At 54.9% G+C, this 26525-nt stretch overlaps 1 protein-coding gene across 1 annotated transcript in view; it reads left to right on the plus strand.

Annotated features, from left to right (window-relative positions):
- The window catches only part of raraa (retinoic acid receptor, alpha a), a 106091-nt gene that overhangs the window by 29386 nt on the left and 50180 nt on the right, over window positions 1–26525 (plus strand). The window contains exons 2-3 of the mRNA XM_049013856.1: window positions 5296–5389; window positions 19910–20426. Coding sequence (XP_048869813.1) covers window positions 20279–20426 — 148 coding nt within the window. The 5' untranslated portion in view covers window positions 5296–5389; window positions 19910–20278. The remainder of the gene's footprint in view (window positions 1–5295; window positions 5390–19909; window positions 20427–26525) is intronic.

The raw sequence follows: 26525 nt of genomic DNA on the forward strand, positions 1-26525 counted from the left end.
GGGGGGGGGTGGGGGGAGCGTGTGGGGCCATGGTTTGCGGCGTGGGCGAGATTCCAGGCGCGCGTCCCACCGTCCCCCTGCCTCCCCGCCCCCCCCAAACTCCCCGTGCCTCCCGCCACTGCTGCAAATTAGGAGCTCAGTGTAATGGGCTCTTGCTCGAGGCATCTGCGAGCTCCCCACTGGCGCTGCAACATTACCAGTGGCAGAAGGGGAAATGGGGGGGGGGGTACAAACAACACAAAAAACAGCAGCAAATGTGCCACAAAGGAGAATTTGCCTGGTGATTAGTGTCATGAGCACAGTCAGTGGGTGGGCCTGGTGGTCAGGTGAGTGAGCTTCCCACGTTCAGCCCTGCCGAGTCCTCACCTCTCAGTGGCTTTCTGATTGGGAGACAGCGCTCCTGGTGGGCTGGCGGTGCAGAGCTACTGACAACGGGGTGGGGAGGGTGGAGCGGCCCTTTCGTCGGCCCAGGCAACGGGGGGCGGGACGAGGCTCGTGACCATTCGGGCTGAGAGCACCGGCACCGCAGGTAGGGCCTGAGTGCTCCTGTCCCACAGCCTCCACCCTGCCACTCATATCGGTAATGGGACAATCCCCTCTGGCCCACCACAAGAAAAGGCCAGAGTCGGGTGTAGAGAGCCTTACAGTGCAGGGAATTAGATATTGCTGGCGTGTCAGAGCATGGGGGTGTGCGGGTACCAAACCTGTGCGAGGAGTTGGCCTCACATGTGCATGAAAGGGCCTTTACCTCCCTCTGGCACCACCCGCCCCCCCGTCATAGTAAAACAGCTGAGTGTGGTGATTTCCCCTGGAAATCTGCCCCGTCGTGACGTTTTTGGAGTAACCCACGTGGCGTTCGATAAATCGCCTGACCTCAGCATTGTAAAGGTAGTGTGGTTCTCTGTCTCATGGTTTGACGATCAGGTGGGGGAATCGCCAGGAGGAAAAAAACACTTCAAACAAGAATGGAAGGGTTGTACTATCTCGAGGTCTTTGTTGTGTATCATCGCTGACTGCTTCCTGAGGCTTTCAGGGTGTGGCGGTCGCTGTGGGAATGGGCTTCCCCTCCAGCGCTCTCTCCTCTGACGCTGGGTGAGGTGTTGGTCTTGTGCCCAAACCTTAACCCCCCTCCCCCCACCCCCCAGGAGAAAATGCTGAATCTTTTTTTGTTCTCACATGTGTATGTGTATCTGTGCTTCAAATACCTCCATTAGTTTAATGGTTTAGTACCTGGTATAAATGGAGGACAGCTAATTAGATACCAGGGAGTCTGTGTGCCATATTGGGCATAATGCACATGGAGGTATACCATCAGAGGCTTGTAGCATTTCTGTCTCCACCTGCCTTCCTGCTCCCCCATCTTCCTCCAGGCCATATCATCCTCCTTCCTGCTCCCCTCCCTCCTGCTCCCCCATCTTCCCCCACCCCTTATCCTCCTACCTGTTCCCCTGTCTTCTTCCTGCCCACCTGTCCTTCCCCCAGCCCTTATCCACCTTCCTGCTCCCCATCTTCCCCCAGCCCTTATCTACCTTCCTGCTCCCCATCTTCCCCCAGCCCTTATCCACCTTCCTGCTCCCCATCTTCCCCCAGCCCTTATCCACCTTCCTGCTCCCCAGCTTCCCCCAGCCCTTATCCACCTTCCTGCTCCCCATCTTCCCCAGCCCTTATCTACCTTCCTGCTCCCCATCTTCCCCCAGCCCTTATCTACCTTCCTGCTCCTCATCTTCCCCCAGCCCTTATCCACCTTCCTGCTCCCCATCTTCCCCCAGCCCTTATCCACCTTCCTGCTCCCCATCTTCCCCAGCCCTTATCTACCTTCCTGCTCCCCATCTTCCCCCAGCCCTTATCTACCTTCCTGCTCCTCATCTTCCCCCAGCCCTTATCCACCTTCCTGCTCCCCATCTTCCCCCAGCCCTTATCTACCTTCCTGCTCCTCATCTTCCCCCAGCCCTTATCCACCTTCCTGCTCCCCATCTTCCCCCAGCCCTTATCCACCTTCCTGCTCCCCATCTTCCCCCAGCCCTTATCCACCTTCCTGCTCCCCATCTTCCCCCAGCCCTTATCCACCTTCCTGCTCCCCATCTTCCCCCAGCCCTTATCTACCTTCCTGCTCCTCATCTTCCCCCAGCCCTTATCCACCTTCCTGCTCCCCAGCTTCCCCCAGCCCTTATCCACCTTCCTGCTCCCCAGCTTCCCCCAGCCCTTATCCACCTTCCTGCTCCCCATCTTCCCCCAGCCCTTATCTACCTTCCTGCTCCTCATCTTCCCCCAGCCCTTATCCACCTTCCTGCTCCCCATCTTCCCCAGCCCTTATCCACCTTCCTGCTCCCCATCTTCCCCCAGCCCTTATCCACCTTCCTGCTCCCCAGCTTCCCCCAGCCCTTATCCACCTTCCTGCTCCCCATCTTCCCCCAGCCCTTATCCACCTTCCTGCTCCCCATCTTCCCCCAGCCCTTATCTACCTTCCTGCTCCCCATCTTCCCCCAGCCCTTATCCACCTTCCTGCTCCCCATCTTCCCCCAGCCCTTATCTACCTTCCTGCTCCCCATCTTCCCCCAGCCCTTATCCACCTTCCTGCTCCCCAGCTTCCCCCAGCCCTTATCCACCTTCCTGCTCCCCATCTTCCCCCAGCCCTTATCTACCTTCCTGCTCCCCATCTTCCCCCAGCCCTTATCCACCTTCCTGCTCCCCATCTTCCCCCAGCCCTTATCTACCTTCCTGCTCCCCATCTTCCCCCAGCCCTTATCCACCTTCCTGCTCCCCATCTTCCCCCAGCCCTTATCCACCTTCCTGCTCCCCATCTTCCCCCAGCCCTTATCCACCTTCCTGCTCCCCATCTTCCCCCAGCCCTTATCTACCTTCCTGCTCCTCATCTTCCCCCAGCCCTTATGCACCTACCTGCTCCCGTCTCCCTCCTGCCCACATGTCCTTCCACCAGCCCTTATGCTCGCTCCTGCTCCTCCATCTTCCTCCTGCCTGCTTGTCTTCCCCTAGCCCTTGTCCTCCCTTCTTCCTGCCTGTCCTCTTGCAGCCCTTGTCCTTCTCACTGCCTGCTCCTCCACGGCTCGCCGGCTTGCCCTCCCACCCGCTGCTCCCTCAAGTGTCGTCATTGTCCCGCTGCCTCTCCAGCTGGAGGGCCTGGTTCTTGGCATTTGGAGGTTTAATTGAGCTGGCGTCATTTGAATGCTCTGTAAAGTGGGACTCTCCCAGAGAATTCTCCCATTGTTCCCGGCGGGAGAGCAGTGCCTGTGTGATTCTACGCCTCACAGGACGGGGCGCTGTGATTAAGTCATTTGTGCTTTTTAAACTACATGAATAACTTATAAATGGTTCAGACTGGCAGTAATTTGTGTTATTTCATTTTTATTTATGCTCTTTTTTCTTCATGTTGCGTAAAATCAGAACTGCCCCCCCCCCCCTTCCCTAGCAGATGAGTGAATTTGTTCGTCGATGCCTCAGTGATTGATTGGAAATGACAAAGAGAAACACTGGGAGAGATGTATGTATGTCTCAGTGCTCATACTGTGGAAATACTGCATTCGTAATGCTGCATCGCACTTGCCAGAAATCAGGGAGTGTCATGCGGCCCACCAGCTGATTAAACACCTCCTGGATGAACCAGAAGGACCTGGACTGCAGCTTTTGGTCTTGTGTCATTTCTTGTCTGTAATCACCACCATTTACCTTCTCAAATTTTCCTTTAATTCCCCGGAGGTCAGACTTGCCCGGTCAGATACGTGAGGCCAACTTGATGAGATTTGATGAGGAGAAGAAGGGATATGGGCTTGGTCATGCACAGGATGGCAGGGGGCCCGGCTGTTACAGCGGCATCCTCTTTCAGGATCAGGGATAATGCAGCCATGGTGTCCCAGTCTTCATTTCATCGCTGGTTTCTTCTGAATGTTATGGATCCTTTCTATGGGGAGAAACCCCAATCCCAACTATGATGACCTTAACCCCTACCCAGCCCTAACCTTAACCATAAATACTCAAACAAAATACCTTTGGCATTTTTAGTTTTTTGATTGCAGTCACAGATTTTTATAAATACATTTTTATATTGGGGTTGTTCTTGTGGGTATTGAAGAAATGTTTGCACAAGGTGAAAAGGAAATATACTCTCTCTCACACACACACACATGCACATATACGCTCTCTCTCTCTCTCTCTCACACACACTCACACACACACACACACACACACAATGGTCAGACACAATAGGCATTAGCATCTTCTGTGTGTGTGACAGAAGGGGGGTGTGGCATGAAAAATGGATCCTATCCCCCTCTATCGTGTTTCTGCCCCCTCTGTTCCCTGCTGCTCCATTCGCCCTGAGGTACCTTGGCCCGGTGTGAACTCCCCCCCCCCCCCCCCCCCCCTCACAATCATGGAGCCCTGCCGGGCCCATGCATCGCCTTTTTTGGGGCAGAATGACACTGGGACATTTCATGCTGTCAGTTTGGGAAGCTGCCATCGTACTCTGCTGCCATAGTCTCCTCCATTCTTTGTGTGTGTTTGCATGTAATTGCATTTGTTTACTGGGTGACTTTTTATTTTCACAGTTTGTGGTGCTTTGGTGGTAAGTGGGTCTGCAAGCTTGTCTGGGACAGTCTGAGCGAGTCACCGCTAGCCTGATCCGGAGTCTGACTCTCACCACACGTGTGAGTTCAAGCTCTGACAGACGTCATTCCTCAAGGGGAGTGAGTGCAGACACTGGCATGATCGTGTTCTCTGACAACGCTCACTGGTGTTACACCCCCCCCCACCTTGGTGTCGGCCCCACAGCCATGTGTGTGCCCTGGGCCTCCAATTATGAATGGATGCCTTTTTCTCAGGTGGCCCGCAGAGAGCCATGTGACACGTTATCGTGTGTGAGTGGTGCATGGCCCTGTGACGCTGCCTTTCCCCATTCCTGTTTGCTCCGTGGCTTATAGAGACTGCAGCGATGCACCATGACCCCGAAGGGCGCTGCGGCTGCTCCGGCTGTCCCTGAGCGGCCCCACCCTTCCCCGATGCTCCCCCCAGTGAATGGATGGCTCCCCCCCCCCTTCTCCTCTCGCTTCCCTCTCCCGTCTCGAAAATAGATTGTGCCGTGTCCCTGCTCATTTATGGAATTTTTTTTAACTGTGTTTTTAAAACAATCAGTTTTGTTCAGACACCCCTTCCCCAACCCCCCCCCCCCCACCGGCTGATATTACGGTGGTGGTGTGGTCTCAGTAAGCTCCCGAACGCCCCCCACCCAGGCTAGTCCTGTTCAAACTTCATTTAAAGGTAATTTCCCTTCTTGTCCTGCAGCTGAAGCGTGGGGGGCTGCGATCGATGCTTCCTGCCGTCTCCCCAGCAGAGAAGCCGCGTGGGATTTCATCGGTCTGAACGGCGGCAGGAATAGGTGAGGCTACCGGGGGGGCCATGCTGTGGATGTGTGAACAGTATATTACCATATAGTGTGTGTGCGTGTACAGTATAGTGTCTGTGCATTTTCATTATAGCATGTACAGTATAGTGTCTGTGCATTTACATTATAGCATGTACAGTATAGTGTCTGTGCATTTACATTATAGCGTGTACAGTATAGTGTCTGTGCATTTACATAGTAGCTTGTACCGTATATTGTATGTACATTTACATTATAGTGTGTACAGCAGGGTTGAGCAGTCTTATTCGTAAAAGGCCAGTGTGTTTACAGGTTTTACAACTTTTAGGTCTGCTGTTCAAACCCAGGTGTGAGAACTCTTCAGCCAATCAGTCCTCTAATTAGTAATATAATTAGGGAGTTGCAGCAAAAACCTGCATACACAGTGACCCTTTCTGGATAAGATTGGCCACCCCTGTTGTACAGTATAGTGTATGTGCATTTATATTGTGTACAGTGTAGTGTATGTGCATGTACATTATAGTGTATACCTTGCGTGTACAATATAGTGCAATATAGTAAACGTGAATTCACATTAGTGTGTACTGTATAGTGTATGGGCATTTATATTATGTGTACAGTATATGTACAGTATGTGCAGTATAGAGTTTGCAGTCAGATGTGTGTCCAGTATGTGTGTACAGTATAGCGTGTGTACAGTATAGCTAAGGGGTTTGTATATACAGTATGTGTACAGAATAGTGTGTATGCAGTGGGGTGCGTGTACGTGTGTGTACAGTATAGTGAGCGTATAGTATAGCGTGTGTACAGTATAGCTAAGGTTTGTATATACAGTATGTGTACAGAATAATGTGTATGCAGTGGGGTGTGTCTCCGTGTGTGTACAGTATAGTGAGCATATAGTATAGCATGTGCACAGTATAGCTAAGGGGTTTGTATATACAGTATGTGTACAGAATAGTGTGTATGCAGTGGGGTGTGTCTCCGTGTGTGTACAGTATAGTGAGCATATAGTATAGCATGTGCACAGTATAGCTAAGGGGTTTGTATATACAGTATGTGTACAGAATAGTGTGTATGCAGTGGGGTGTGTCTCCGTGTGTGTACAGTATAGTGAGCGTATAGTATAGCATGTGTACAGTATAGCTAAGGGGTTTGTATATACAGTATGTGTACAGAATAGTGTGTATGCAGTGGGGTGTGTCTCCGTATGTGTACAGTATAGTGAGCATATAGTATAGCATGTGTACAGTATAGCTAAGGGGTTTGTATATGCAGTATGTGTACAGTATAGTGTGTATGCAGTGGGTTGTCTGTACAGTATGTGTCTACAGTATAGTGTGCGTCGGGTATAGTATGTGTACAGTATAGTGTGTATGCAGTAAGGTGTGTCCGTGTGTGTGTACAGTATAGTGCGCGTATAGTATAACATGTACAGTATAGCTAAGGGGTTGTGTGTACGATATGTGTGCAGTATAGTATGTATGCTGTAGGCTGTGTGTACAGTATTGCATGTGTACAGTATTGCCAAAGGTCTGTGTGACCTTTTTCGAAACATGTGCTCCTGGCTAAACGTAGCGGTCTGGCTTTCATTGTCCGCTTCTGTCGCATTTGGTAAATCCCTGGGAACTACAAAACAGGGTGGGAAAACCCGTCTGGGGGTATGGGGGGATCTCCATAACAAGCTCCATCAAAGGTCTGTTGCTGTGTTTGGAGCCACCAGCGCCTGTGTTGCTTGGATGGGAACGGCTGCCCATCTAGCCGGCTGTACATGCCCACTGGCGCCTGGTGACACGGCTGCGCTCTAACTGAAGCCTCTGAGCCCCGCCCCGCCCCCCCTGCAATGACTGGCCTCCCCCCTTCCCCCCTTCACTCGAATTGGGGGCGAATTTGCACTTTTCCCCATCCAGAAAAGAGTAGAGCTGTTAACAATCTTCCTGAACACAGGAATTAAGAGGCACCAAGCTCTTCATGGAAGTGACTTTTGCGGCTAAAGTGATATATCATTCTTATTGACGCGAATTTGCCGTTCTCTGCTGGTCTGGAAAGAATCAATGAGCATTTGGAGAATGAATGATTGTTTAATCACCTGGCCCTGCGGCTAGCCAGAGGTGTGCACTGCTGTGTGTGTGTGTGTGTGTGTGCGCGTGTCTGTGTGTGTGTATGCACATCTGTGTGTGTGTGCGTGCATGTCTGTGTGTGTGTGTGTGTGGGTTCCTACTCGCTGGCCTGTGTTTCTCGCGTGGGGAGGTGTGAACACGCGCTGGAGGGGAGGCGCTCGCTTGCAGTGTGTCAGCTGGAATCCGTCAACAGGAAGCTCTTAGTGCCGGCTCGGGTGGGGGAGCTTTATGGGCTCCTCTGCCACGTGAACTGGAAGTGTTTCCTTAGCTGGGACTGGGGGTGGAGGGTGGGGGCAGCACTGAACACAGTTTATCAAAGGAAATGAAACCTGCAGGCCAAATTTAGACAGAGCCATAATCTGGTATCGAGCCAGCCTGCGGTAGCGGCTGAGTGCTGCCTCTCCAGGCCTTGGGGCCCCCAGGCAGCGAGTGTGTGTGTGTGTGTGTGTGTGTGTGTGTGTGTGTGTGTGTGTGTGTGTGTGTGTGTGTGTGTGTGTGTGTGTCTTCACCTGCAGATACAGCATCAGGGCTGTATTTCATGGTGCCGCTATCTAACAGATGACGCGTGCTGAGAAGCCTGGTATGCTGTCGCCTGAGCTTCCCGCTCACTCCTCACACACAAGTCGTGTGGGTACAGGAGGCAACACACCCATGTCACTTGTATATCACTGTCTTCTTCGAGACACGATTCAGGTTCTGGTTCCTTGCATGGGGGTGCACTAACGGGTGGGATGGAGGTAATAGTGAATCCAAAGAGTAATCCTCGCTCTGCTCCAATCGCAACACATGCGGGTAACCGTGAGCCACACGTGCATGCAGTAATGGTCACCATGAGGACGGCCCAGGCAGCAGCCAGTCCGGCACAGCGACACATTTTAATAACCGGGAGGTTGGTGGGGGCATCATTTAGAGCCCAAGAGGAAGATTAGGCTGATTTATGGAGTGACAGCATAATGGCACAGATACGGCTTCTGCGCAAATTGGTGGTAATGAAAGTTTTGTGTAAATAGGGTGAAGAATCCGTCTCCCCTGCTCATTCCGGGCAGGTGACGGGCCCGCTGGCGCGAAGGGGACAGGCTCATCTGTAATGGCGTCGAGGTGCCGCAGTCTGACAGATGGGTCCCATGCCTGTCTCCTCCAACATAATGTGTGGGAGACCAGATCACGCCCCCTCTTCGTGAATCAGGACCAGACCCGCGCTGGCTCTGTGTGCGGAGTCGGCGGCTCTGATCCGATCCAGCTTTCCCAGTAGCTCTGCACATGGCTGAAAGGAAACCAGATTCTGCTTTTTAAATTCTGAAGTGTCCGTGCTTTTTAAAATGGAGTTTTGTTACAGCATGCCTGCAAAATTGCATTGCTGTGTCCTGTGTCTCCTGTCTGGTTCCATATCCAAACTGCTGTTTAGGGAGTTGATTTTGGAATTATATTCTCCATACACCTTATGCATGGGTATCACGTTCCTGACTAGAGTATCATATTCCTGATGTTAACATCACGCTCCCAATGCGAGTATCACATTCTGGTGTGAGTATCAGGTTTCTGATATGAATATCACACACAGACACAAGTAGCATGCTCCTGAAGGTCATGCTCTTGTTGTATCATGCTTCTGTCATGAAGATCACACTTCTGACATGACTATCACGCTTTTGTCATGAGTATCACATTCCTGACATGAGTGTCATGCGCCTGACTCTTTTATCACGCTCATGATGCAAGTATCACACTCCTGACACAAGTATCACGTTCCTGGCATGCTCCAGAATTCGGGCCAGGTTAAAGTGCCTTTTTATAAATCGTCACATAGGAGTCCACTGAAGAGAGTGACGCCCACTAAATGGGAACAGAGGCCCGTGAATGGGATGGGCTGGAGGAGCAAAGGGCAGAGAGACAGTCGCTCTGTCAGCGAGCTGTGGCGGATGTGACTGTCTGCGAAGTGCTTTTCTGAATGTCTGCTTCTCGGGCTGATGGCCACATGGAAAGGTCAGGCATGGGGGCACACGGGGCCCACCTGGCGCTGTTACATAACCACCACCGAATCCCGGTGATCGTGTGGGGGGGTGGATTCACTCCCCGTGTCTCTGATACAGCCCTTCCCCCCGTCCTGCCTGGGTGAACTACTGAGAGTTCCTCGCTCTTTGAGCTCAAGGGTCACTGCAGGTCAAACGTACTTTGTCCCTCACTGTTCCATATCTTCCTTTTTTTTGGTGGAGTGGGTGGGCTGTTCCAAGCACAGAATGTGCTGTGGCAGGTTGTGGGCCGTTTGCCAAGGAAGGACACAAACTATCTCGTAATAAGTCACTGAAGAGCGATTTGATAAGGAAAATGTCACATACTGTTTTTACGCGAGCGGTGATGCCGGTGCTTTCTGCTAGCACGGCCAGATTGCTGTGATGTGTGTGTCTGCGGGGAGCCGTTCGGGTAACGAGGTCCCGTCCTGCCGTGCCCCACCCCCCCAAGGTCGTCCCTCACAGGAAGCGACACAGCATCCCCCAGATGAAACGCGCAGGCTGTGCACATTCCCAGGTCGACGGGGCGATCGTTCTCAGAGATGCTCTTGTGGAACAGCGCAGAGGCAGCAGGAAGGAGCTGGCGGCCTGATTTACATACGGCTGGTCCAGGAGGCGCGCCGCAAGCACGCCGCATCTCTGCGCTCTCGTGTTAAAATAACATGGCGGAAATTAGGCCGGCTGTTTGGACCGGGGTACCCCTGTTGTACCACGTCTACCCAGATGCAGGCACGGACAGAGCCCTGTATTTCCACAGACGAGCATGACCGTAGTTGAGGCGGGAATCCTCCCTTTATACAGTTGCAGTTGCGATCACTCGCTCACCTCTGCAGAGAGGGGGGTGCTGATGGGAAAAAAGACGAATCGCTCTCTGGCGTCAGGCCCAGTCACGTGGGCCCGCTTGACTGATTAACCTGTATACCTCCCCGAAAATGCCACAGGCATAGTTCTGATTAAAGTTCAGACAGCCATCTATCATTTACCCCTACGTCTCCCTTGCCCCCCCCCCCCCCCCCCCACCGCACCCCCTCGCTGCAAAATGGATGTGATTCTCAAAATTTAATATTGTTTGCTTGGGGAGCCATTTGCATTTCACCATCATCCTCGTCGACAGGCAGCATAGAAAATCCTGTTCGAGGGAGTAATGGATTTACTCCTCCCCCCGTTGCTCCCCCAAGCCGGCTCCCCATTTCCGGCTGTTTGTCTGCAGTCCGCTATCGACTCTTTGCTGTCCATTGTGGGCCTTGTTTGCCCTGTCTGTATAAACCGGGTTTTAGCGTCCTCCCCTCTGTAATGCGATTACGTGCGGGAACGTTCCACTGGGGAGATTTTAAAAGGGGGGGGGGGGGGGGGTGGTGGTGTGAGGAAGCACACAATGTTCATGAAGCTTTTTAAGGGCCTTGCAGCATCTTCGCCGGTGCAGACGCACATGCGCTCATCGCAGTGCCACCCGGTCCTCAGCTCCTCGTGCAGACGCGCGCACACCATCCGGAACACGCCATCGCAGTGCCGCCCGGTCCTCAGCTCCTCGTGCAGACGCGCGCACACCATCCGGAACACGCCATCGCAGTGCCGCCCGGTCCTCAGCTCCTCGTGCAGACGCGCGCACACCATCCGGAGCACGCCGTCGCAGTGCCGCCCGGTCCTCAGCTCCTCGTGCAGACGCGAGCACACCATCCGGAGCACGCCGTCGCAGTGCCGCCCGGTCCTCAGCTCCTCGTGCAGACGCGAGCACACCATCCGGAGCACGCCGTCGCAGTGCCGCCCGGTCCTCAGCTCCTCGTGCAGACGCGAGCACACCATCCGGAGCACGCCATCGCAGTGCCGCCCGGTCCTCAGCTCCTCCTGCAGACGCGTGCGCACCATCCGGAGCACGCCATCGCAGTGCCGCCCGGTCCTCAGCTCCTCGTGCAGACGCGCGCGCACCATCCGGAACACGCCATCGCAGTGCCGCCCAGTCCTCAGCTCCTTGTGCAGACACGCGCACACCATCCGGAGTACGCCGTCGCAGTGCCGCCCGGTCCTCAGCTCCTCGTGCAGACGCTGGCACACCATCCGGAGTACGCCGTCGCAGTGCCGCCCGGTCCTCAGCTCCTCGTGCAGACGCGCGCACACCATCCGGAGTATGCCGTCGCAGTGCCGCCCGGTCCTCAGCTCCTCGTGCAGACGCGCGCACACCATCCGGAGTACGCCGTCGCAGTGCCGCCCGGTCCTCAGCTCCTCGTGCAGACGCGAGCACACCATCCGGAGTGCGCCGTCGCAGTGCAGCCCGGTCCTCAGCTCCTCGTGCAGACGCATACACACCATCCGGAGCGCGCCATCGCAGTGCCGCCCGGTCCTCAGCTCCTCGTGCAGACGCGCGCACACCATCCGGAGCGCGCCATCGCAGTGCTGCCTGGTCCTCAGCTCCTCCTGCAGACGGCTCTCGTAATGGTTTTTTTCTTCTGCGAAGACCAAAGTAAATTATAACACAATTGCAAGACCCCCCCCCCCCCCCGGATTTACCCTCATGAGGAGATGGAGAGGCATGGGGGAAGCCTAGACCAGTGGCCCCACTGCATGATGATGAGAACCCCCCCTCCCCTGGCCAGCCACTTGAATGCTGCCTTGTGGGTCATGACTAATGGTGGCTCTCACCCACGCCGTGTTATTTGCCATTTGATTGATTGATTTAATCTTGGTAATTGTGTGAGAGGTGCTTCAGCACCAGGCAGCCTTGAGTCCCGTCTCCAAAACGTGACCATGTTGGGCCAGTTGCCTGTGGGGCCTGGGGCCAGGACCGACTGACTGAGGGAGGGGCTGGGGCCGACTGGCTGGGGGTAGGAGTGGGACCGTCATCGAGGTCAGTTCGAGGCCCTCCCTGTCCATCGGGAAGTTGCCCCCATCTGGTTGTGAGCACTTTTGGGACCCTCCCTCTTTTTTCAGCTTTTATTTGTTTGGAGGTGGGGCTTAAATCCCTCCCCCCATCACACACCATTCATTCAGGTTGAGATGCTCTTCTGCTATGCAAGAATCCAATTTTTCAGCTTTGGGAAATAATCCAATACCAAATTGTCTCGTGATCTATAAATTGGGGTGCACCCCCCCGCGCTTTGTGGCTCTGTGGAGGGGGGGGGGGGTGAAGGGGGGCGGGGGAGGGGTGTCTGCTCTGGCTTCCATCCCAGGGAGTGATTGCTGTCTCTCCCTTTTCTCCCACTTAGGTTCAGGGAGAAACACAAGGTGGAATATCTGAGTTAAGCGTGTGTGTCTGTGTGTGCGTGTATGTATGTGTGTGCGTGTATGTATGTGTGCACGTCTGCCTGTCTCTGCTGATGGAGGCTGTGTGTGTGTGTCTGTGTGTGCGTGTATGTATATGTGCACGTCTGCCTGTCTCTGCTGATGAAGGCTGTGTGTGGCTGTGTGTGTCTGTGTGTGCGTGTATGTATGTGTGCACGTCTGCCTGTCTCTGCTGATGGAGGCTGTGTGTGTGTGTGTCTGTGTGTGCGTGTATGTATATGTGCACGTCTGCCTGTCTCTGCTGATGGAGGCTGTGTGTGTGTGTCTGCATGTGTGCGTGTATGTATGTGTGTGCGTGTATGTATGTGTGCACGTCTGCCTGTCTCTGCTGATGGAGGCTGTGTGTGTGTGTGTGTCTGCATGTGTGCGTTCTTGTGTGCACTCATGTCTCCCTGTCTGCTGATGGATGCTGCCTGTGTTCATCTCTTAGTCTCTCTTTCTTTCCGTCCCCCCCTCTCTCTGTGGAGAGTGGATACTGTTATCAAGGATCCCTGGTGTAGTGCCTCTTCCTGTCTGGCAGGGCCTGTCGCTGCGTTTTCACAGCGAAATAAAAGAAGGTCCAAAGCCGCGAGTCGACAGGGCCGGGACTGATCAGATAAAATGGCGTGTCATCATCATACACCCCCTACCGCACTCCATCTCCAATTACACTGCTTTTCCAGCCTGGATCTGTAAGCGAATATACTGGGGGAGGCCTTCATAATCCGGACCATACCAGCGCCTCTGTGAAAGGTGATTTCATTCATTTTCATAACCCCAGAGGTCCCAGAGCAGAAGTAGGCCCACATCTGGCCCCTGTGGTTTCAGCAGGGGTTACAGTTTCTGAGAACGGCTTTGGCCATAAAGGCATCCAGCCATTGGAAGGACGGCTCTCTTCATTAGGCTGTTTTTCACCAAATTGTGTCAAGGTGATGGCGTAGCGCCTAGCGTGCTCAGTAACCCGTGCAGGGGAGGAGTGTTCCTGTTCATGCGAGCTTTTCCAGGCCCCACCCCTCGCCAGTGACCAGCAGAGTGTGCTCTGCTTTGCTCTGTGCTACGATGCTTTGTGCGGCTTCGGACCAAATCACAGGGCCGCTACACCTGAAAGTGCATCTAGGTACATGCATGAGGAGCTGAAGAAGCGTGATATCCTCAGGGTGACGTGTCCAGGAGGCCTGACATTTATAAACAAAACACATGGAGACCCAAGCGTCTGTGCGGAAGAGGCCTCCAGGGGACCCAGGGTGACACTGAAGGGGGTTACCCCAGGGGTGAGATGGGAGAATGGCCTAGAGACTGTGTGTGTGTGTGTGTGTGTGTGTGTTTGTGTTTGTGTTCTGCAGTCCTGGATCCTTTACGTGGATGACCCTGAGGCAGCAAAGCTGCTGACTCACCGAGACACCAATCAATCAATTATGTGATCGATACACATCAACCCCCCACCCAGCAGAATCAATGACTCGTCACGTATCAGCTGCGGAGGGTGACGCTCCCAGTTCCCCCGGCTTCTTGGCGTCCCCAGGGGCAGCCTGTGCTTAATGGCTGGCATGTGAGCGTCCCTCGTTTTCAGCCTCCAGACTCCATGCAGCACCATCTGCATGCGTGGGTGGCTGTTTGCATCCCCCTCTCCCCCTGCCGCCCCCCCAGTGTAAATGTATGCGTAATATTTCTTCCAGTGGTGACACCCAGATTACAGGATGTTTTTATTGCCCTTGGGGCCCCCCCCATGCCTTTTGCCCATGCTGAGCCCAGCGCTCCGTAGCACAGCGGGCCATGACTAATTTGTCACTTTAACTCGTTTTGATATTAATGGCGGGTACAGATTGTTATCTCAGCTTTGCCTTCAGAAAGGGTGGCTCCTTGCAGCGGCGTCCCGCAGAGCCGTGTCCCCTCCTCCTCCTCCATGGACGTCGTCCTCTTTGTCCTGCTGGCGCTTCGCCCCCCTTGCTGACTCACGCCGCAGGCAGCAGGACCAGATGGTATCTGCGGTTAAAATGGCTCCACCCTCATGCTCATAACGGTGCCCTATTTGATTGGTGTTAAACTGGCTCCACCCTTGTGTTCATACTGCTGCCTCATCTGATTGGTGGCCCCATCCCCATTGTTTTATTGCTGCCTCGTTTGATTGGTGTTAACTCCACCCCCATGTTCGTTCTGCTGCCCCATCTGATTGCTGTTAGTTGTCGCGAGTTTTCCGTGGATTAGTCCCTGTAAACAGATCATATTCCACCGAATGAGATTAGCACAGAAGCATGAGCGGCTAAATGTCATCATGCACTGTGCGTCTCTCGCAGGCGTCAGCTTTTTGGCGGAGGCTTCCGGCAGGAACCCCTTGCATGTGCCGCGGAGCTGCGGTTTAATGATGCTGTTGGTAGGACGGTCTCACCGTCTCCCGCGTCACAGACGTCAGTGCCGTTCATTAGCGGCAATGCTGGCAGAGCACTTCAGCTTCACCTGTCATTTTGGTTCCAGCCGAGGCCTCCTCTCGTCCAGCACAGACCCCACCAAGTTTTCAGTGTTGACGCCACTCCCTGACTGAGGCGGACGGCTGCGCAGTTCGGTCTTCCTCTGGCGGCCTCCACCTCCCCCATCGCGGCTGCTTTCTTTCCAGGCTGGCGCCGTGCTGCGTCCGTGCCGGGCCCGTAGCGAGCGCGCTGGAACGGGAGACACCTTGATTAACCTCCGCTGACAGCCCCTCCCCCGCAAGCCTCCCACGTCCTGTAATTGAATTCAGTTTAATTGCCGGCCCTGAATCCCCCCCAAGCGTGCCCATAAACAAGTGCTAAAATTGGGCCTCTGTGGCACATGTGACATTCAGGTTGGCGCGGGCGGGGAGCTGCCATCTTCTCGCCAGTGCCTCCTGGGGAAGTTCCCGGTCGATGTCCTGGTTCTGTAGGACACTTGTCACAGGTGTGCGGCAGCCGCCCATGGGGTGCCCTCTTCAGGAACAAAGCGGAAGTACTCCAATGGCGAGCATGCGCCTTCATCTGCTGCATGTCTCCCGCCATCCATCTAGCACCCTGCTGCTCATGGCTCATTGCCACTGTAGTACCCCTCTCGATGGAGTGCCGGCCCCTGAGGAGCCATGCAGAATCTGCGCTCATTGCCTGTGCACGCTGTGTAAAGCCTGAGGAGCAGTGGGTCGGTGCTCAGGGTGGTTTCCCAAATTAGTGTGAGGGACACATTAGTGACTAAGTGTCACATTCAGCTTCTTTCTACGCTGTGGCTCTGATGACTCTGCTCTTCCTGTTCAGACCGTCTGTGTGTCTGTCTCTGTGAGTGTGTGTGTGTGTGTGTCTCTATGAATGTGTGTCTGTATGTGTCTCTTAATGTTTGTGTGTCGTGTGTGTGTGTGTGCCTCTGTCTCTGTGAGTGTGTCTGTCTGTGTCTGTGTGTCTCCATGTCTGTCTCTGTGAGTGTTTCTCAGTCTCTGTCTCTGTGAGTGTGTCTGTCTGTGTCTGTGTGTCTCCATGTCTGTCTCTGTGAGTGTTTCTCAGTCTCTCTCTGTGAGTGTGTCTGTCTGTGTCTGGGTGTTTCCATGTCTGTCTCTGTGAGTGTTTCTCAGTCTCTCTCTGTGAGTGTGTCTGTCTGTGTCTGGGTGTTTCCATGTCTGTCTCTGTGAGTGTTTCTCTGTCTCTGTGAGAGTACTAGGCCCCTCTTTCTGGCTATGGGACTCTCTGGATCTCCACAGCAGTGGGCAGCGGTTTGTCTTCTTCCCGGGGTGATAAATAACTGGAGCTGGGGGCGGTGGGGCTCAGACCCTCTACTCCCTTGTTTAAAAGCATTTCTCTTTATCACTACCAGCCAGAAACAGATGGCAGCTCTCCATTCATAGTCTCCCCCCACCCCCTCCCCACCCCCCCCATGAGGACCTTCCTAAATGTCTGTGTCTCTTTCTCACATGCGGCCTGGCTCCCGTGCAGTGTGTGCTGCAGCTTCAGCATGCTGTCCACTTGCGTCATATGCATTATGCTTTGCCTTGGGGGGTAGCTGCTGCCCCTGATGTCTGAGGTGCCTGTCCCATCGGCTGCGGTGTGACCCGCAGGGGCTGGGGGGATGGTACCTGTGGCTGCTGGGCTTTTGGGTCTGGAAGGAATGGCGGTGGACTGCATTCTAACACAGGCAGGCAAGAGTTAATCCCTTTGGGAAGTGGCCTAAGATAAATAAAGCCCAGAGCAGAGGAGCACGCCCCAGGCTTAACGCCCCCTCCCTTTCACACGCATCGCACACCTCCTAGTTTTTCTTTCCCTTTCTTTGTATTTCCTGTCCCCCTATCACTTCATCTCTCTCTTCCTTCCCCTCCTCTGTCCTTCTGACTCTTATTCAGACCCTGTTTCTGTCCCCCCCCCTCCCCATCAATCCCTTCCAGGGTCCCAGCTGTGTAAACAGACTGGCTGGGGAGAGAATTGCTTAGGAAAAGGGGGGGGTGGGCTAGCAGAAGCTGTGTGCCCCCCCTTCACCCCAGTATCGTGCCCTGAAGGGGCGTGTGTGCTGACGCTGATGCCCCAGCCCCCAGAATGTTGACCCCGGTAAAAGAATGAATCCAGCTCGCGGTGTAGTTGGCCTCTTCTGTGCTGCCATGTCTCTGTAGTTCCCGCTGCTGGCTGCAGTGAGTCTGGTGATCCTCCGGGGGGCGCTCTGCATGCATGTCACTGAGAAGGGTTGGACTCCTCGGCCAGGACATGCTCCCCAGGCCTGTTTTTCACTGGCATTTCACATAATTAAAGGCTGACCTTTCTCTTGGAGGCACAAATGTCACGGTCCTCCAACGCTGACAGACTGATGGGCCCACGGCAGCTCCGTGCTGCCCCCTGCCCGGCCTCGCTGCCTCCATCCTTCCTGCACCGCGGCCTGCCTGAGTGGCGCCCCCTCCAGGGTACTCTTTGGCCCAGCACAGGAACAGCTATTCACATGTCAGTGAAGAGACTTTCCCAAAGGCCACCCTGGGAGCGTCACGGCGGCCGTGCTGCCATCTTCGTGCCACTTTGCCGCGCGGTTTGGGTTTGCGGATGTGCGCGTCATTCACCGTCTACTGTATCCCACAGAGGCTGCGCGATGAGCGACAGGCTGACTTCTCTCGGTGAAAGCCCCACTGTCAACTGTTTGAGATCTTCTTCTTGTTTGGAGTGATCATGCGGACAGGCTGCTCATTTACACAACAGCAGGGCAGTGTTTGCCCCGCCAGGCTCTCAATGCGTGCTGTCCGTCTGCCGGCTGCCGCTGCGCAGTCTGTCCCTTCCTACTTGCCGTAGCTGACAGTGACCTCTTTATTTCTACTTGTTTGCCATTCCCTACAGACGCTCTTTGAAAGTGTAGGCTGCCCCCCACCCCTTCCCCCTGGCCTCCAGTTGGTGGTTTTCGATTATTTATTTAGCATCGGCTGTCAGTTTTCATTAAGTTACAGCTCATCTCCCCCCACCCCCTCCCCCCGGCCGACACTCGCATGTTTGTCGAATAAATGTGTGGAACAGGGAGGTCGGCCCCGAGAGCTTGCTGGGAAAAGGCTGCGTGCAGAAAATGCGACGCAGCCACACGTCAAGTATCGCATATAACGGTGGCAGGAAACGGCAGACGGGCCGCATCCTGCATGATGTGGTCATCTTCAGACAGGCCACAACCGGCAGTGTGTTCAGGGAGAGCCATGGGAGGTTTGTGTTTGCCTTTCCCATCTCCAGTCTGCCCTCCTGACCTGCCTGCGGTTCTTATTCACTGCGAGGGACTCTGCTTTCGCCCTACAGCTCTGAGCAAGAGGACCAGAGAAGCGGCTGGCAGGAGCAGGAGGGTCCGTGTGTCTCCCTTCGTCCGTTTTGGTGTGGGGTTTGCCAGCACTAAGCCAAGAGAGGAAGGCCTGGTTGTCTTTGCAGGCACTCATGCAGCTGGGATGGCTTTGCACATCCGTACGAGTATCCGCAGGCCCGTGTCTTTAGAGCAAATGCACTTTTTAATCTACTTATTCACTGGTGCCATAAAAGGAGATAATGCTGATTATACAGCTGCAGCAGGTAGCGATTTGCCAGTCCACAGTGAGCAGACATGGAAAGCAGCGGTGTATCAGTATCAGCCAGAAATCAATGGCTGGCGTGCCGCTCATGATACTGTGGCCAGTGGATGCGCCCTGCTAAGCGGTAGGTAAACAGGCACATGTTTGGTATTAGAACATCACCTGCGTAGTAGTAAGTCTTGTCTTGCGCTCGTGCGACCAAGCTGTGCTATAGGCAGGGAGGGACGTGGCATAGCAAAATTTGCAGCCCCGCTCTGCCTACACATTTCAGTCATTTCCCCTGTGCTCTCCTGGAAAGGCCATCCCAACTTTGCCAGGATCCCCAGTGTGGTGGCTTGTGCTCTTGTGACCATGGGGCATCGTAGCTCTAAGCTCACATTGTTTGTTAGAGCTATGGGCAGCAGCTCCCTCCCCCAGAAAAAAAAACATTTATCTGAGAGACATAAAAAGGAACAGAATGAGCAAGAGCAGTGAAGGTGTCTGGCTGCCCGCCCCCCCCCCACACACACACACACACACACACACACACTCTGTTGAAGATCAATAAAAACAAACAGCTTAATGGGTTTCTGAGCTCGTAAAAGGGAGCCCTGGGGGGGCTTGGCTTGAGAGCAGTAGCGTCCCTTAAGCCCCATGCCATAAGCAGGGTGCTTGCATAAGGTCAGCGGAGGCAGTGAGAGCTGGTCAAGAGCAGAGTCACTGCTGGCCGGTGACATGTCATTGGGGCAAGGAGGGGAGGGGCGTGTTCACCAGCAGTGCCCCGCCTCTTCTTCATCAGGTTCCGCCCTGTGTGTGTCTGTGTGTCTGTTTGTGTGTCTAGCCCGCTGGCTGCAGTCTCCCGTCTCTCGCTCCATCCCAGATGCCAAGCCACAAAAATCAGTGCTTCCGGGAGGGGAAGGTTAATTGACAGTACCTGGATGACAGTGAAGTGGCAAGAGAGACAGACAGACTGTAGGCCTGGGGAGGGGGGGGCAGACTTTCACCTGGGCTTGGTGGTCTAATTATCAATGTGCGCCCATGCCTGGTCGTTGGGGGCAACAGTCGACGTTACCCTGTGAAAATTTAATCAGCTGATTCTCTGCAGGTCAGCAGTCGCCCCCGTGCTGTTACTCAATGCCAGGATCTAACGCCCCCCCCCTCTCTCTGGCAGGTGCATGAGGGCGAGCTGCCGAGCCTGGGGAGTCAGAGCAGGCCTCCAGGGTGCATCATGTGATCGCCGGAAGCAGCCTCTCGTCATAGCGCTGCACCTCCTCTGGTTCCTCCTCCACCGCCCCCCATCCTCATAGAGTGGGCTCCTGAAGCCCCCCCACAACCTCTGAGCTTTAATAACTGTGAAGAGGAGCGCCGCTGGCCCCCAGCTTGCTAACTCCTTGGCGACAGAATCTGATTGGCAGGCGTGACGCAGCCTGTCCTGACCGGCTCACCGTGGGCCGTCTGTATGGGCGGCTGAGTGCAGACCGTCCGGAGCCCCCGCCAGCCCAGCTGCGATTTGCCGTGGACCGTACAGCACCGCACAGCCATGTCCGGCAAGGGCAACTCCGGCCCCCACCTCAATGGCTTCCCCGTGCCTCACTACTCCTACTTCTTCCCCCACGTGCTTGGGGGTCTGTCTCCGCCTGCCATGCCAGGGCTCCCTGTCAGTGGCTACAGCACTCCATCTCCAGCCAGTGAGTACCCCACAGGGGCCATCCCCGCTCTCTGATTAGCCGGTTCGAAGGCGATGTGGGACTTGGTCAGTTTGCTCTTGGGTAATGCTGCTTCCATGCAAGGTCTTCCTCAGAGGTCCAACAGCAGATTCTCTGCCATTTATACCACTGTTCATGTGTTAGGAGCAGCAGTGCCCTCATGCAAGTGCAGATGCGGTGTTTGCTCTGGGCAGCGTAGGTCGGGTGGGGGGAGATTCGTCCATCCTATTTGGGAGGCCAGCTGGACAAGCGGCAAACTGAAGGTCACTGTTGTTAATGGTGAGCCTGAGCCAGCTCGCTTTCACGGTGCTCACCGTGGTGTTTGCTCACGGGCAGCAGTGCGGTTGCAGTCACAGGAAAACGCACATTAACATGCAAGGTTGCAGGGACCTGTGTTTGGGCCGCATCACCTTCCCATGTTCAAATGTTTGCAGACCGAAACTGTGGCCATTATATAAGCCGACCTGTTCTGTTTGTGTTTGGCACACGGCGTGAGGAAGGATACTCGCCGCTGACAGCAGAGAGTGTGTGTTCGCTCCGGCGTGAGTGTGCAGGGGCACGTTCTGTAAAATAGAGAGGAGGCTGAGGAACATGCAGAAATACAAGCAGTGATCCAAGCCCAGGCAGCCGTCCGATTCCGTGCCGAGCTTCTCGGGCCAAAGGAATGCTCCAGTGCGAGATGGAATGCAGTTTTTTTGTTTTTACCAAGAATGCCCTGGGGGATTTGAGCCTTGTCCTCTCGTGAACTAAGAGGGTCGATGCGGCGCTTGCTCCGCAGCTGGGAGGCAGCATGTCTGCATACGCCTGCTGCTATCCCTGGCCGCTCTGCGACGGGGGCGGGAAAGGGTGCGGCAGGGCGCTGAGGTCGGCGGTCTGGACCTTCCTGGGTATTTGCTCATTGGCCTGGTTGAGGTGGTTATATGGATGCTCCTAGTTACCACATAAGGGGAAGATACAGCTGTCGAAGTGTCTGCTGAACCTTCATTTTCAGTGTTTATTTGGCTGGATGAGGGCCTCCTCTGTAACCGGCAGCCACAGTCGCGCTTTTGTAACGGCGCATCGGCAGACTGTGGAAAGCCTGGAGGGACCCAGTAGTTCTGCAGGACCAGAACCCCAGCTGTGAGTTCTTCAGAGGTCCATGTGAGTCCTGCTGCAGAGAGCCGGCCGTCGTGACCCCCCCTCCCCCCCCCCGCATGAGGGGGAGGCACCATGTCATTTCAGGAGAAGAGGAAGAGCGCAGAAAAGCAGAAATGAAATTAAATTGATGACCAGTAGGATCTTTCTTGCGTGGCATATTATGGTCTGGTATCACCGGGCTCCCCCAGGACTCCCGTGGCTCTTGAATTTGCCGTTGCCTCTTGGAGGACGCTCTCTGTCGCAGGCCCTGCCCCTTTCAAACGTTTCGGGGTGGTGAGTGAATGATTGACTCTGCAGGATGAGGTTATCCGATAAGAGCCCTCTTTCGTTCGAGGGCCTGGTTATAAGACGTTGCCCGCCTGTGCTGTCCCTTGAACTCTGGCTCACGTGGCTGCTTTTGCGTTGAAGTGGGATGAGAGATTGGGGCGGAGGAGAGCCAAGTGATGGGGGGGAGTCCTGCGATACAGGGGCACAGTGACCCTGTGCGTGTTTGTGTTCATACCTCCCTCCCAACACTGTGCTTTCATCTCCTGTTGGCATGTGGGGCCTGCTGATAAAGCCCCACTCAGAACCCAGCATTCTCCCCAGATCTGGGGTCCTACTAGGCGGTTAGTCGTCCAGTCAAAGTGCCTGCAGAGGTACGCCACCAGTGCCCTTTACCATATATTGCCAGCAGAATCATATTATTACCAGCACTAATAATAGTGAGTATGTTCATGTTCATGGTGTTAGGTACCTTCATTAAGGGACACGGTGACAGTGTTTAATGGAAGTGGCATAGCCCCCTGCTTACATAATACTGATAAATCGGCTGTACTGAATGTGTGTTGTACAACCCAGCCTGATAACTAGCTGTTAGAGTTACGACTGGGGATTTATTAAAGAAACTGGGGCTCAGAATAAGCAGACTGCTTATACATTATGCCCCCCCCCCGCCCCCCGAAGATGACATCAGACTGTCGCTGCACAGCTCCGTCTCAGTGGTCCTGGCTGGTGCCGTGATGACCGTGGTTCACCAGCCACCCTGCTACAGGGGTAGCTTTCAGCTCCGCGTGGAATCCGGGAGGGTCGCTGTGTGCGGGAAGGCAGGGGCTGAGCTCTTGGTATGCGGTGCTTTCATGTCTGCTCGAGGCCTCCCTTCTATGGCTGGTCACATCCCCGCCACTCTCTGGCTCTTGCCGTGGTTTGGCATGGTGGCGGGGAGGGGGGGGGTCCTCATCTGACTGGGTCATTTCAAGTCACCCTGCACTCCAGGTCTGTCCACTGCAGCCACGGTCTCTGAGCTGATGCCCACAGATCCTCGAAAGTTTTCACAGCTTTTACTTTCACCTTATATGTGTCCCCCCCCCCCCCACCCTCGTGTGGTCCTGACTCCACATGTGACTCAGTACCCCCCCCACTTGGCTCCGGGTCCACGTGTGACTGTCAGTCAGCCACCGTGACCCCCCCCCCACCCGCAATTCCCCCATCGATGTTTACAGCTCTGGCCGCCCGGGTTCCTTCCCTTTTGCAGAGCAAACATTTCCTGCCTGTACACAGTGCAGAGGCTGGAGCAGCACTCTTCCTTACTCACAGCGCTCACACATAACAACCTCGCTAGTGCTGGCCCCTCCCACACGGCAGCCCCACCTTGCCCTGCCAACACTGGGCCCTCCCACACTGTGCCCTCACACTCTTTGTTTTCAGACTGGTTTGCGCCGGTTCATCTTCTCACGGCTCGTTTCCTGTTGGGTCGTTGCCCTGTCCGCAGAGTGGACACTCCACCCCTGCAACCGCTGTGGCTGCCAGGGGTTACGGATGTGGGCGTGGGCATTGGGGGCGCCCAAGGAAGGGTAGCCCCGTGCTGCATTTGCCGTGTTGCGACACACTCTGCCCGGCAGTGCACACCATCCGCACTCCAGCCAGAGCGCTGTCAGAAGTGTTGATCTGGATCCTGTGTGCAGTCGGGGGGGAGGGGGGAGGCAACGCTCTGGCAGAGGGTGGCCCCAGTGAGTAGGGCGCCCTAACTGGGTGGTGAACAGCCGCACACCTCATCCCAGAGGGGATGATGGGTTCCCCTTGCTCTGCCAGGCTGCTTACCCGCACTTGCAAATACACAGGGCATCCGCCCACCTTTAGCTACCCTCCAGCCTTAGGTACAGACAGCTTGGAGGTAGTGTCTGTGGGTCACCTTATAGCTGCGACCTCTTACAGCTGCACGGACGGACTTTGCCGGAAGCCTGTCAGAGATGCATCCTGAAGAGTCCCTCTTCATCTGTCATCGTATTTGATGAGATTAATCTCTGGCAGCTCTGTGTTTGTTTGCTCCAGTGGATTAAAGAAGAATCTCAAAATATTGAAATCATTTCATTCGGGTAATTTATGCGGTACCGAAAGCGTGTGGCTGTTTTATCGTGGCAGCACTCGGGAACCCTGCCTCCTGCCGACGAAGTGGCGAGTGCCATTAAATGTCGGCGTGTCCCTGCGTAGCTGCTCAGCATCGGAATGCTTTCTGCTGACGGGGCTCTTTTTTTTTTTTTTTTTTGAATTTCTGCCCGATTTCAAGCTGGCGATCCTGAGTGACGCAGTGAGGTGACCCTGTACTGAGGAGGCAGGGCCGGGCTGCCCAGGGGCTCAGTGCTGATTATGCTGAAGGGGCCGCCTCAGGCACATGGGCCTGTACCAGTGCCACCTCCCCCTAAGCTCCCCCTGCCAGGCCGCCAGGGGCCCGGCCTCTCCCTCTTGGCCCCATGTAGACCGCTTCCTTGCGTCTTACATCTTTCTGTTCCCACGTCTCTCCCTGTGTGTTACGGCCTGAGCCGCCGCTTCCGGCGCTGGCAATATGCCTACGCACAGCTGCATTCTGGGCCTCTGGCTTTGGATCATCCTGCAAGGTTCTATTATCCAAACCCACCAATTGCCCCTGTCTCTGAAAATAACATGCAGGTTGGCACCAGAAGACTCGGCAGAGCTGCTCACTGGTAGGGTAGGTGGTAGGAAAGAGTAAAAATATGGAATCCCTGGCAGGGAGTGGGGAGGGAGCAAGAACGTGGACTGCCTGGGGGGCCCCGAGGACCCGGGTGGGAAACACTGTCCTAGATGTTCCACTGCACTGCTGGAGCAATGTAGTACTTTGGTAAATGTATGCAGCCTTATGTTTGGAGAATGACAACATGGCCAACCAACAGCAGAACCTTACTTGAGCTAGGAAACATGGTGTCAATATAATACAAACCAGAGGGTCATGGTATGAGGCTGCATCCTTGCTCTGGGGTCTGGAAGACTTGCAGTCTTTGAGGGAGCAATGAAAAGTTTTATCAGGAAATTGTACCCCGAATGTCAGGGCAACTGTCTGTGATCTAAAGCTTGGCACAAGTCGGGTCATTGACCACAATCCCAAGCACAGGAGTAAATCAACAGCAGAGCGACTCAAACAGAAGAAACTCTGTATTTTGCAATGGCCAAATCAGGGCTCTGACCTCAATCCCATTGAATTGATCTGATGCAGTACAAGTACATATACATGAAGTGAAGCAGTTTTGTATAGCATGACAGAATGCCCCCTGAACACTGTGCAGCCCTGTTCAGCAGCGATAGGAAGCGTATGAAAGAAGTTATTGCCAATACAGGAGGTCCCGCTAGTTACTACATATAAGGGGCGCTGTACTGTTTGTGCCACCTGTGTGCCTGATCCTGGCTGCCCCTGTTTGCCGGGTGGCTTGGAGAGGCCACTGGTCATGCCACACCACTGTGTCCCACCCAAGCACACTGTTCTCTGCCCCCGTCAGTAGCCCCACCCGCTAGCAAGAATCACCTTTCATACAAGAGACTGTCAGTGAGAAAGACTGTGAGTGAGCGTTACTGTGCTTCCTGTGTGTGCGTGCGTGCGTGCGTGCATGCGTGTGTGCGTGCGTGTGTGTGCGTGCACGTGTGCGTTCCCCAGGGAGGACGCAGAGGAGGATGTTATGCACGGCGGTGTGAGTGGTAGCTCCCCCAGCACTGCCCGCTGCTGACCCACCTACCCTAACGTTTTGTGCCCTCTGCCCCCCTTCTCTCGTACTCATGTTGGACCTGGGCACTCCTCACAGCTGAGGATCGCATGTGTGAATGTGATCGAGGCCCACAGGCTGCTCCCTGTGCCCAGCCTGCAGAGCGCGCTGTTAGACGATGGGGGGGGTGGGGGGTGCATTCGTGCTGTGTATTGAATGTCACACTGAGCATGGGGCTGCTGCCCACCAGCTTGTGTGTGGCTCTGAACCACTTTGACTCAGCTGAGCTGAGCTGGCTTACCTGCACTCTGCTGCCTTTGTAGCACAAAAGAGGCTGGCCTGGGCTGGGGGGTGGGAGGGCTGTGTGGCAGTGTGCCTCGCGGGCACCCTTTGCTGCGAGTGCCCAGGGGGACCAACTAGGTGGCAGCAGGTGGACCTGGGATTTGGCAAGCTGGCCTTAACCGACAAACTAAGGGCCATTTAGGGGGTGGGGGGCATGGAAAGTGTAACTCCTACAAAAGCGGTGTGGGGTGGGGGGGGGTGGCATGAAGGGTGCGCTTATTTCTCAGCAGCTAAAAGGCCTCTCTGAATGACAGAGACGTTGGCTTGGAAGCTAATTGATTCAGGCAAAGCTCTTTGGCCCAAATTAGCCCATCACAAGGGAAGAATGGGCCGCCGGTGCCGTTGCTCAGGGAACAGGCGGGCGGAAGCAGGGGGGAGTGAAGGGGGCTGCCGCACAAACAAACACGCCTGCTCTTTTTCATGCCGGTGGCCTCCGGAGGCTGGCTGCCCGCGTTAGCACGCTCAGGGGGGGTGGGGGTCTGTGACCCCCCCACTCTCAGTGCTAATTAAGAGGTGCTCTTCTATGCTAAGTGGCAGAGGAGTGGAAGCGCTTTGCACGTTTCTGCTTTCTCCTCGTCGGTGCCGTTTTTCGGTCTCTGAACTAATTGACCCTTCAAGTCTTTGCCTCACCCCA

This window comes from Brienomyrus brachyistius, chromosome 5 (assembly GCF_023856365.1).
Source record: "Brienomyrus brachyistius isolate T26 chromosome 5, BBRACH_0.4, whole genome shotgun sequence".
Classification (NCBI taxonomy): Eukaryota; Metazoa; Chordata; class Actinopteri; order Osteoglossiformes; family Mormyridae; genus Brienomyrus; species Brienomyrus brachyistius.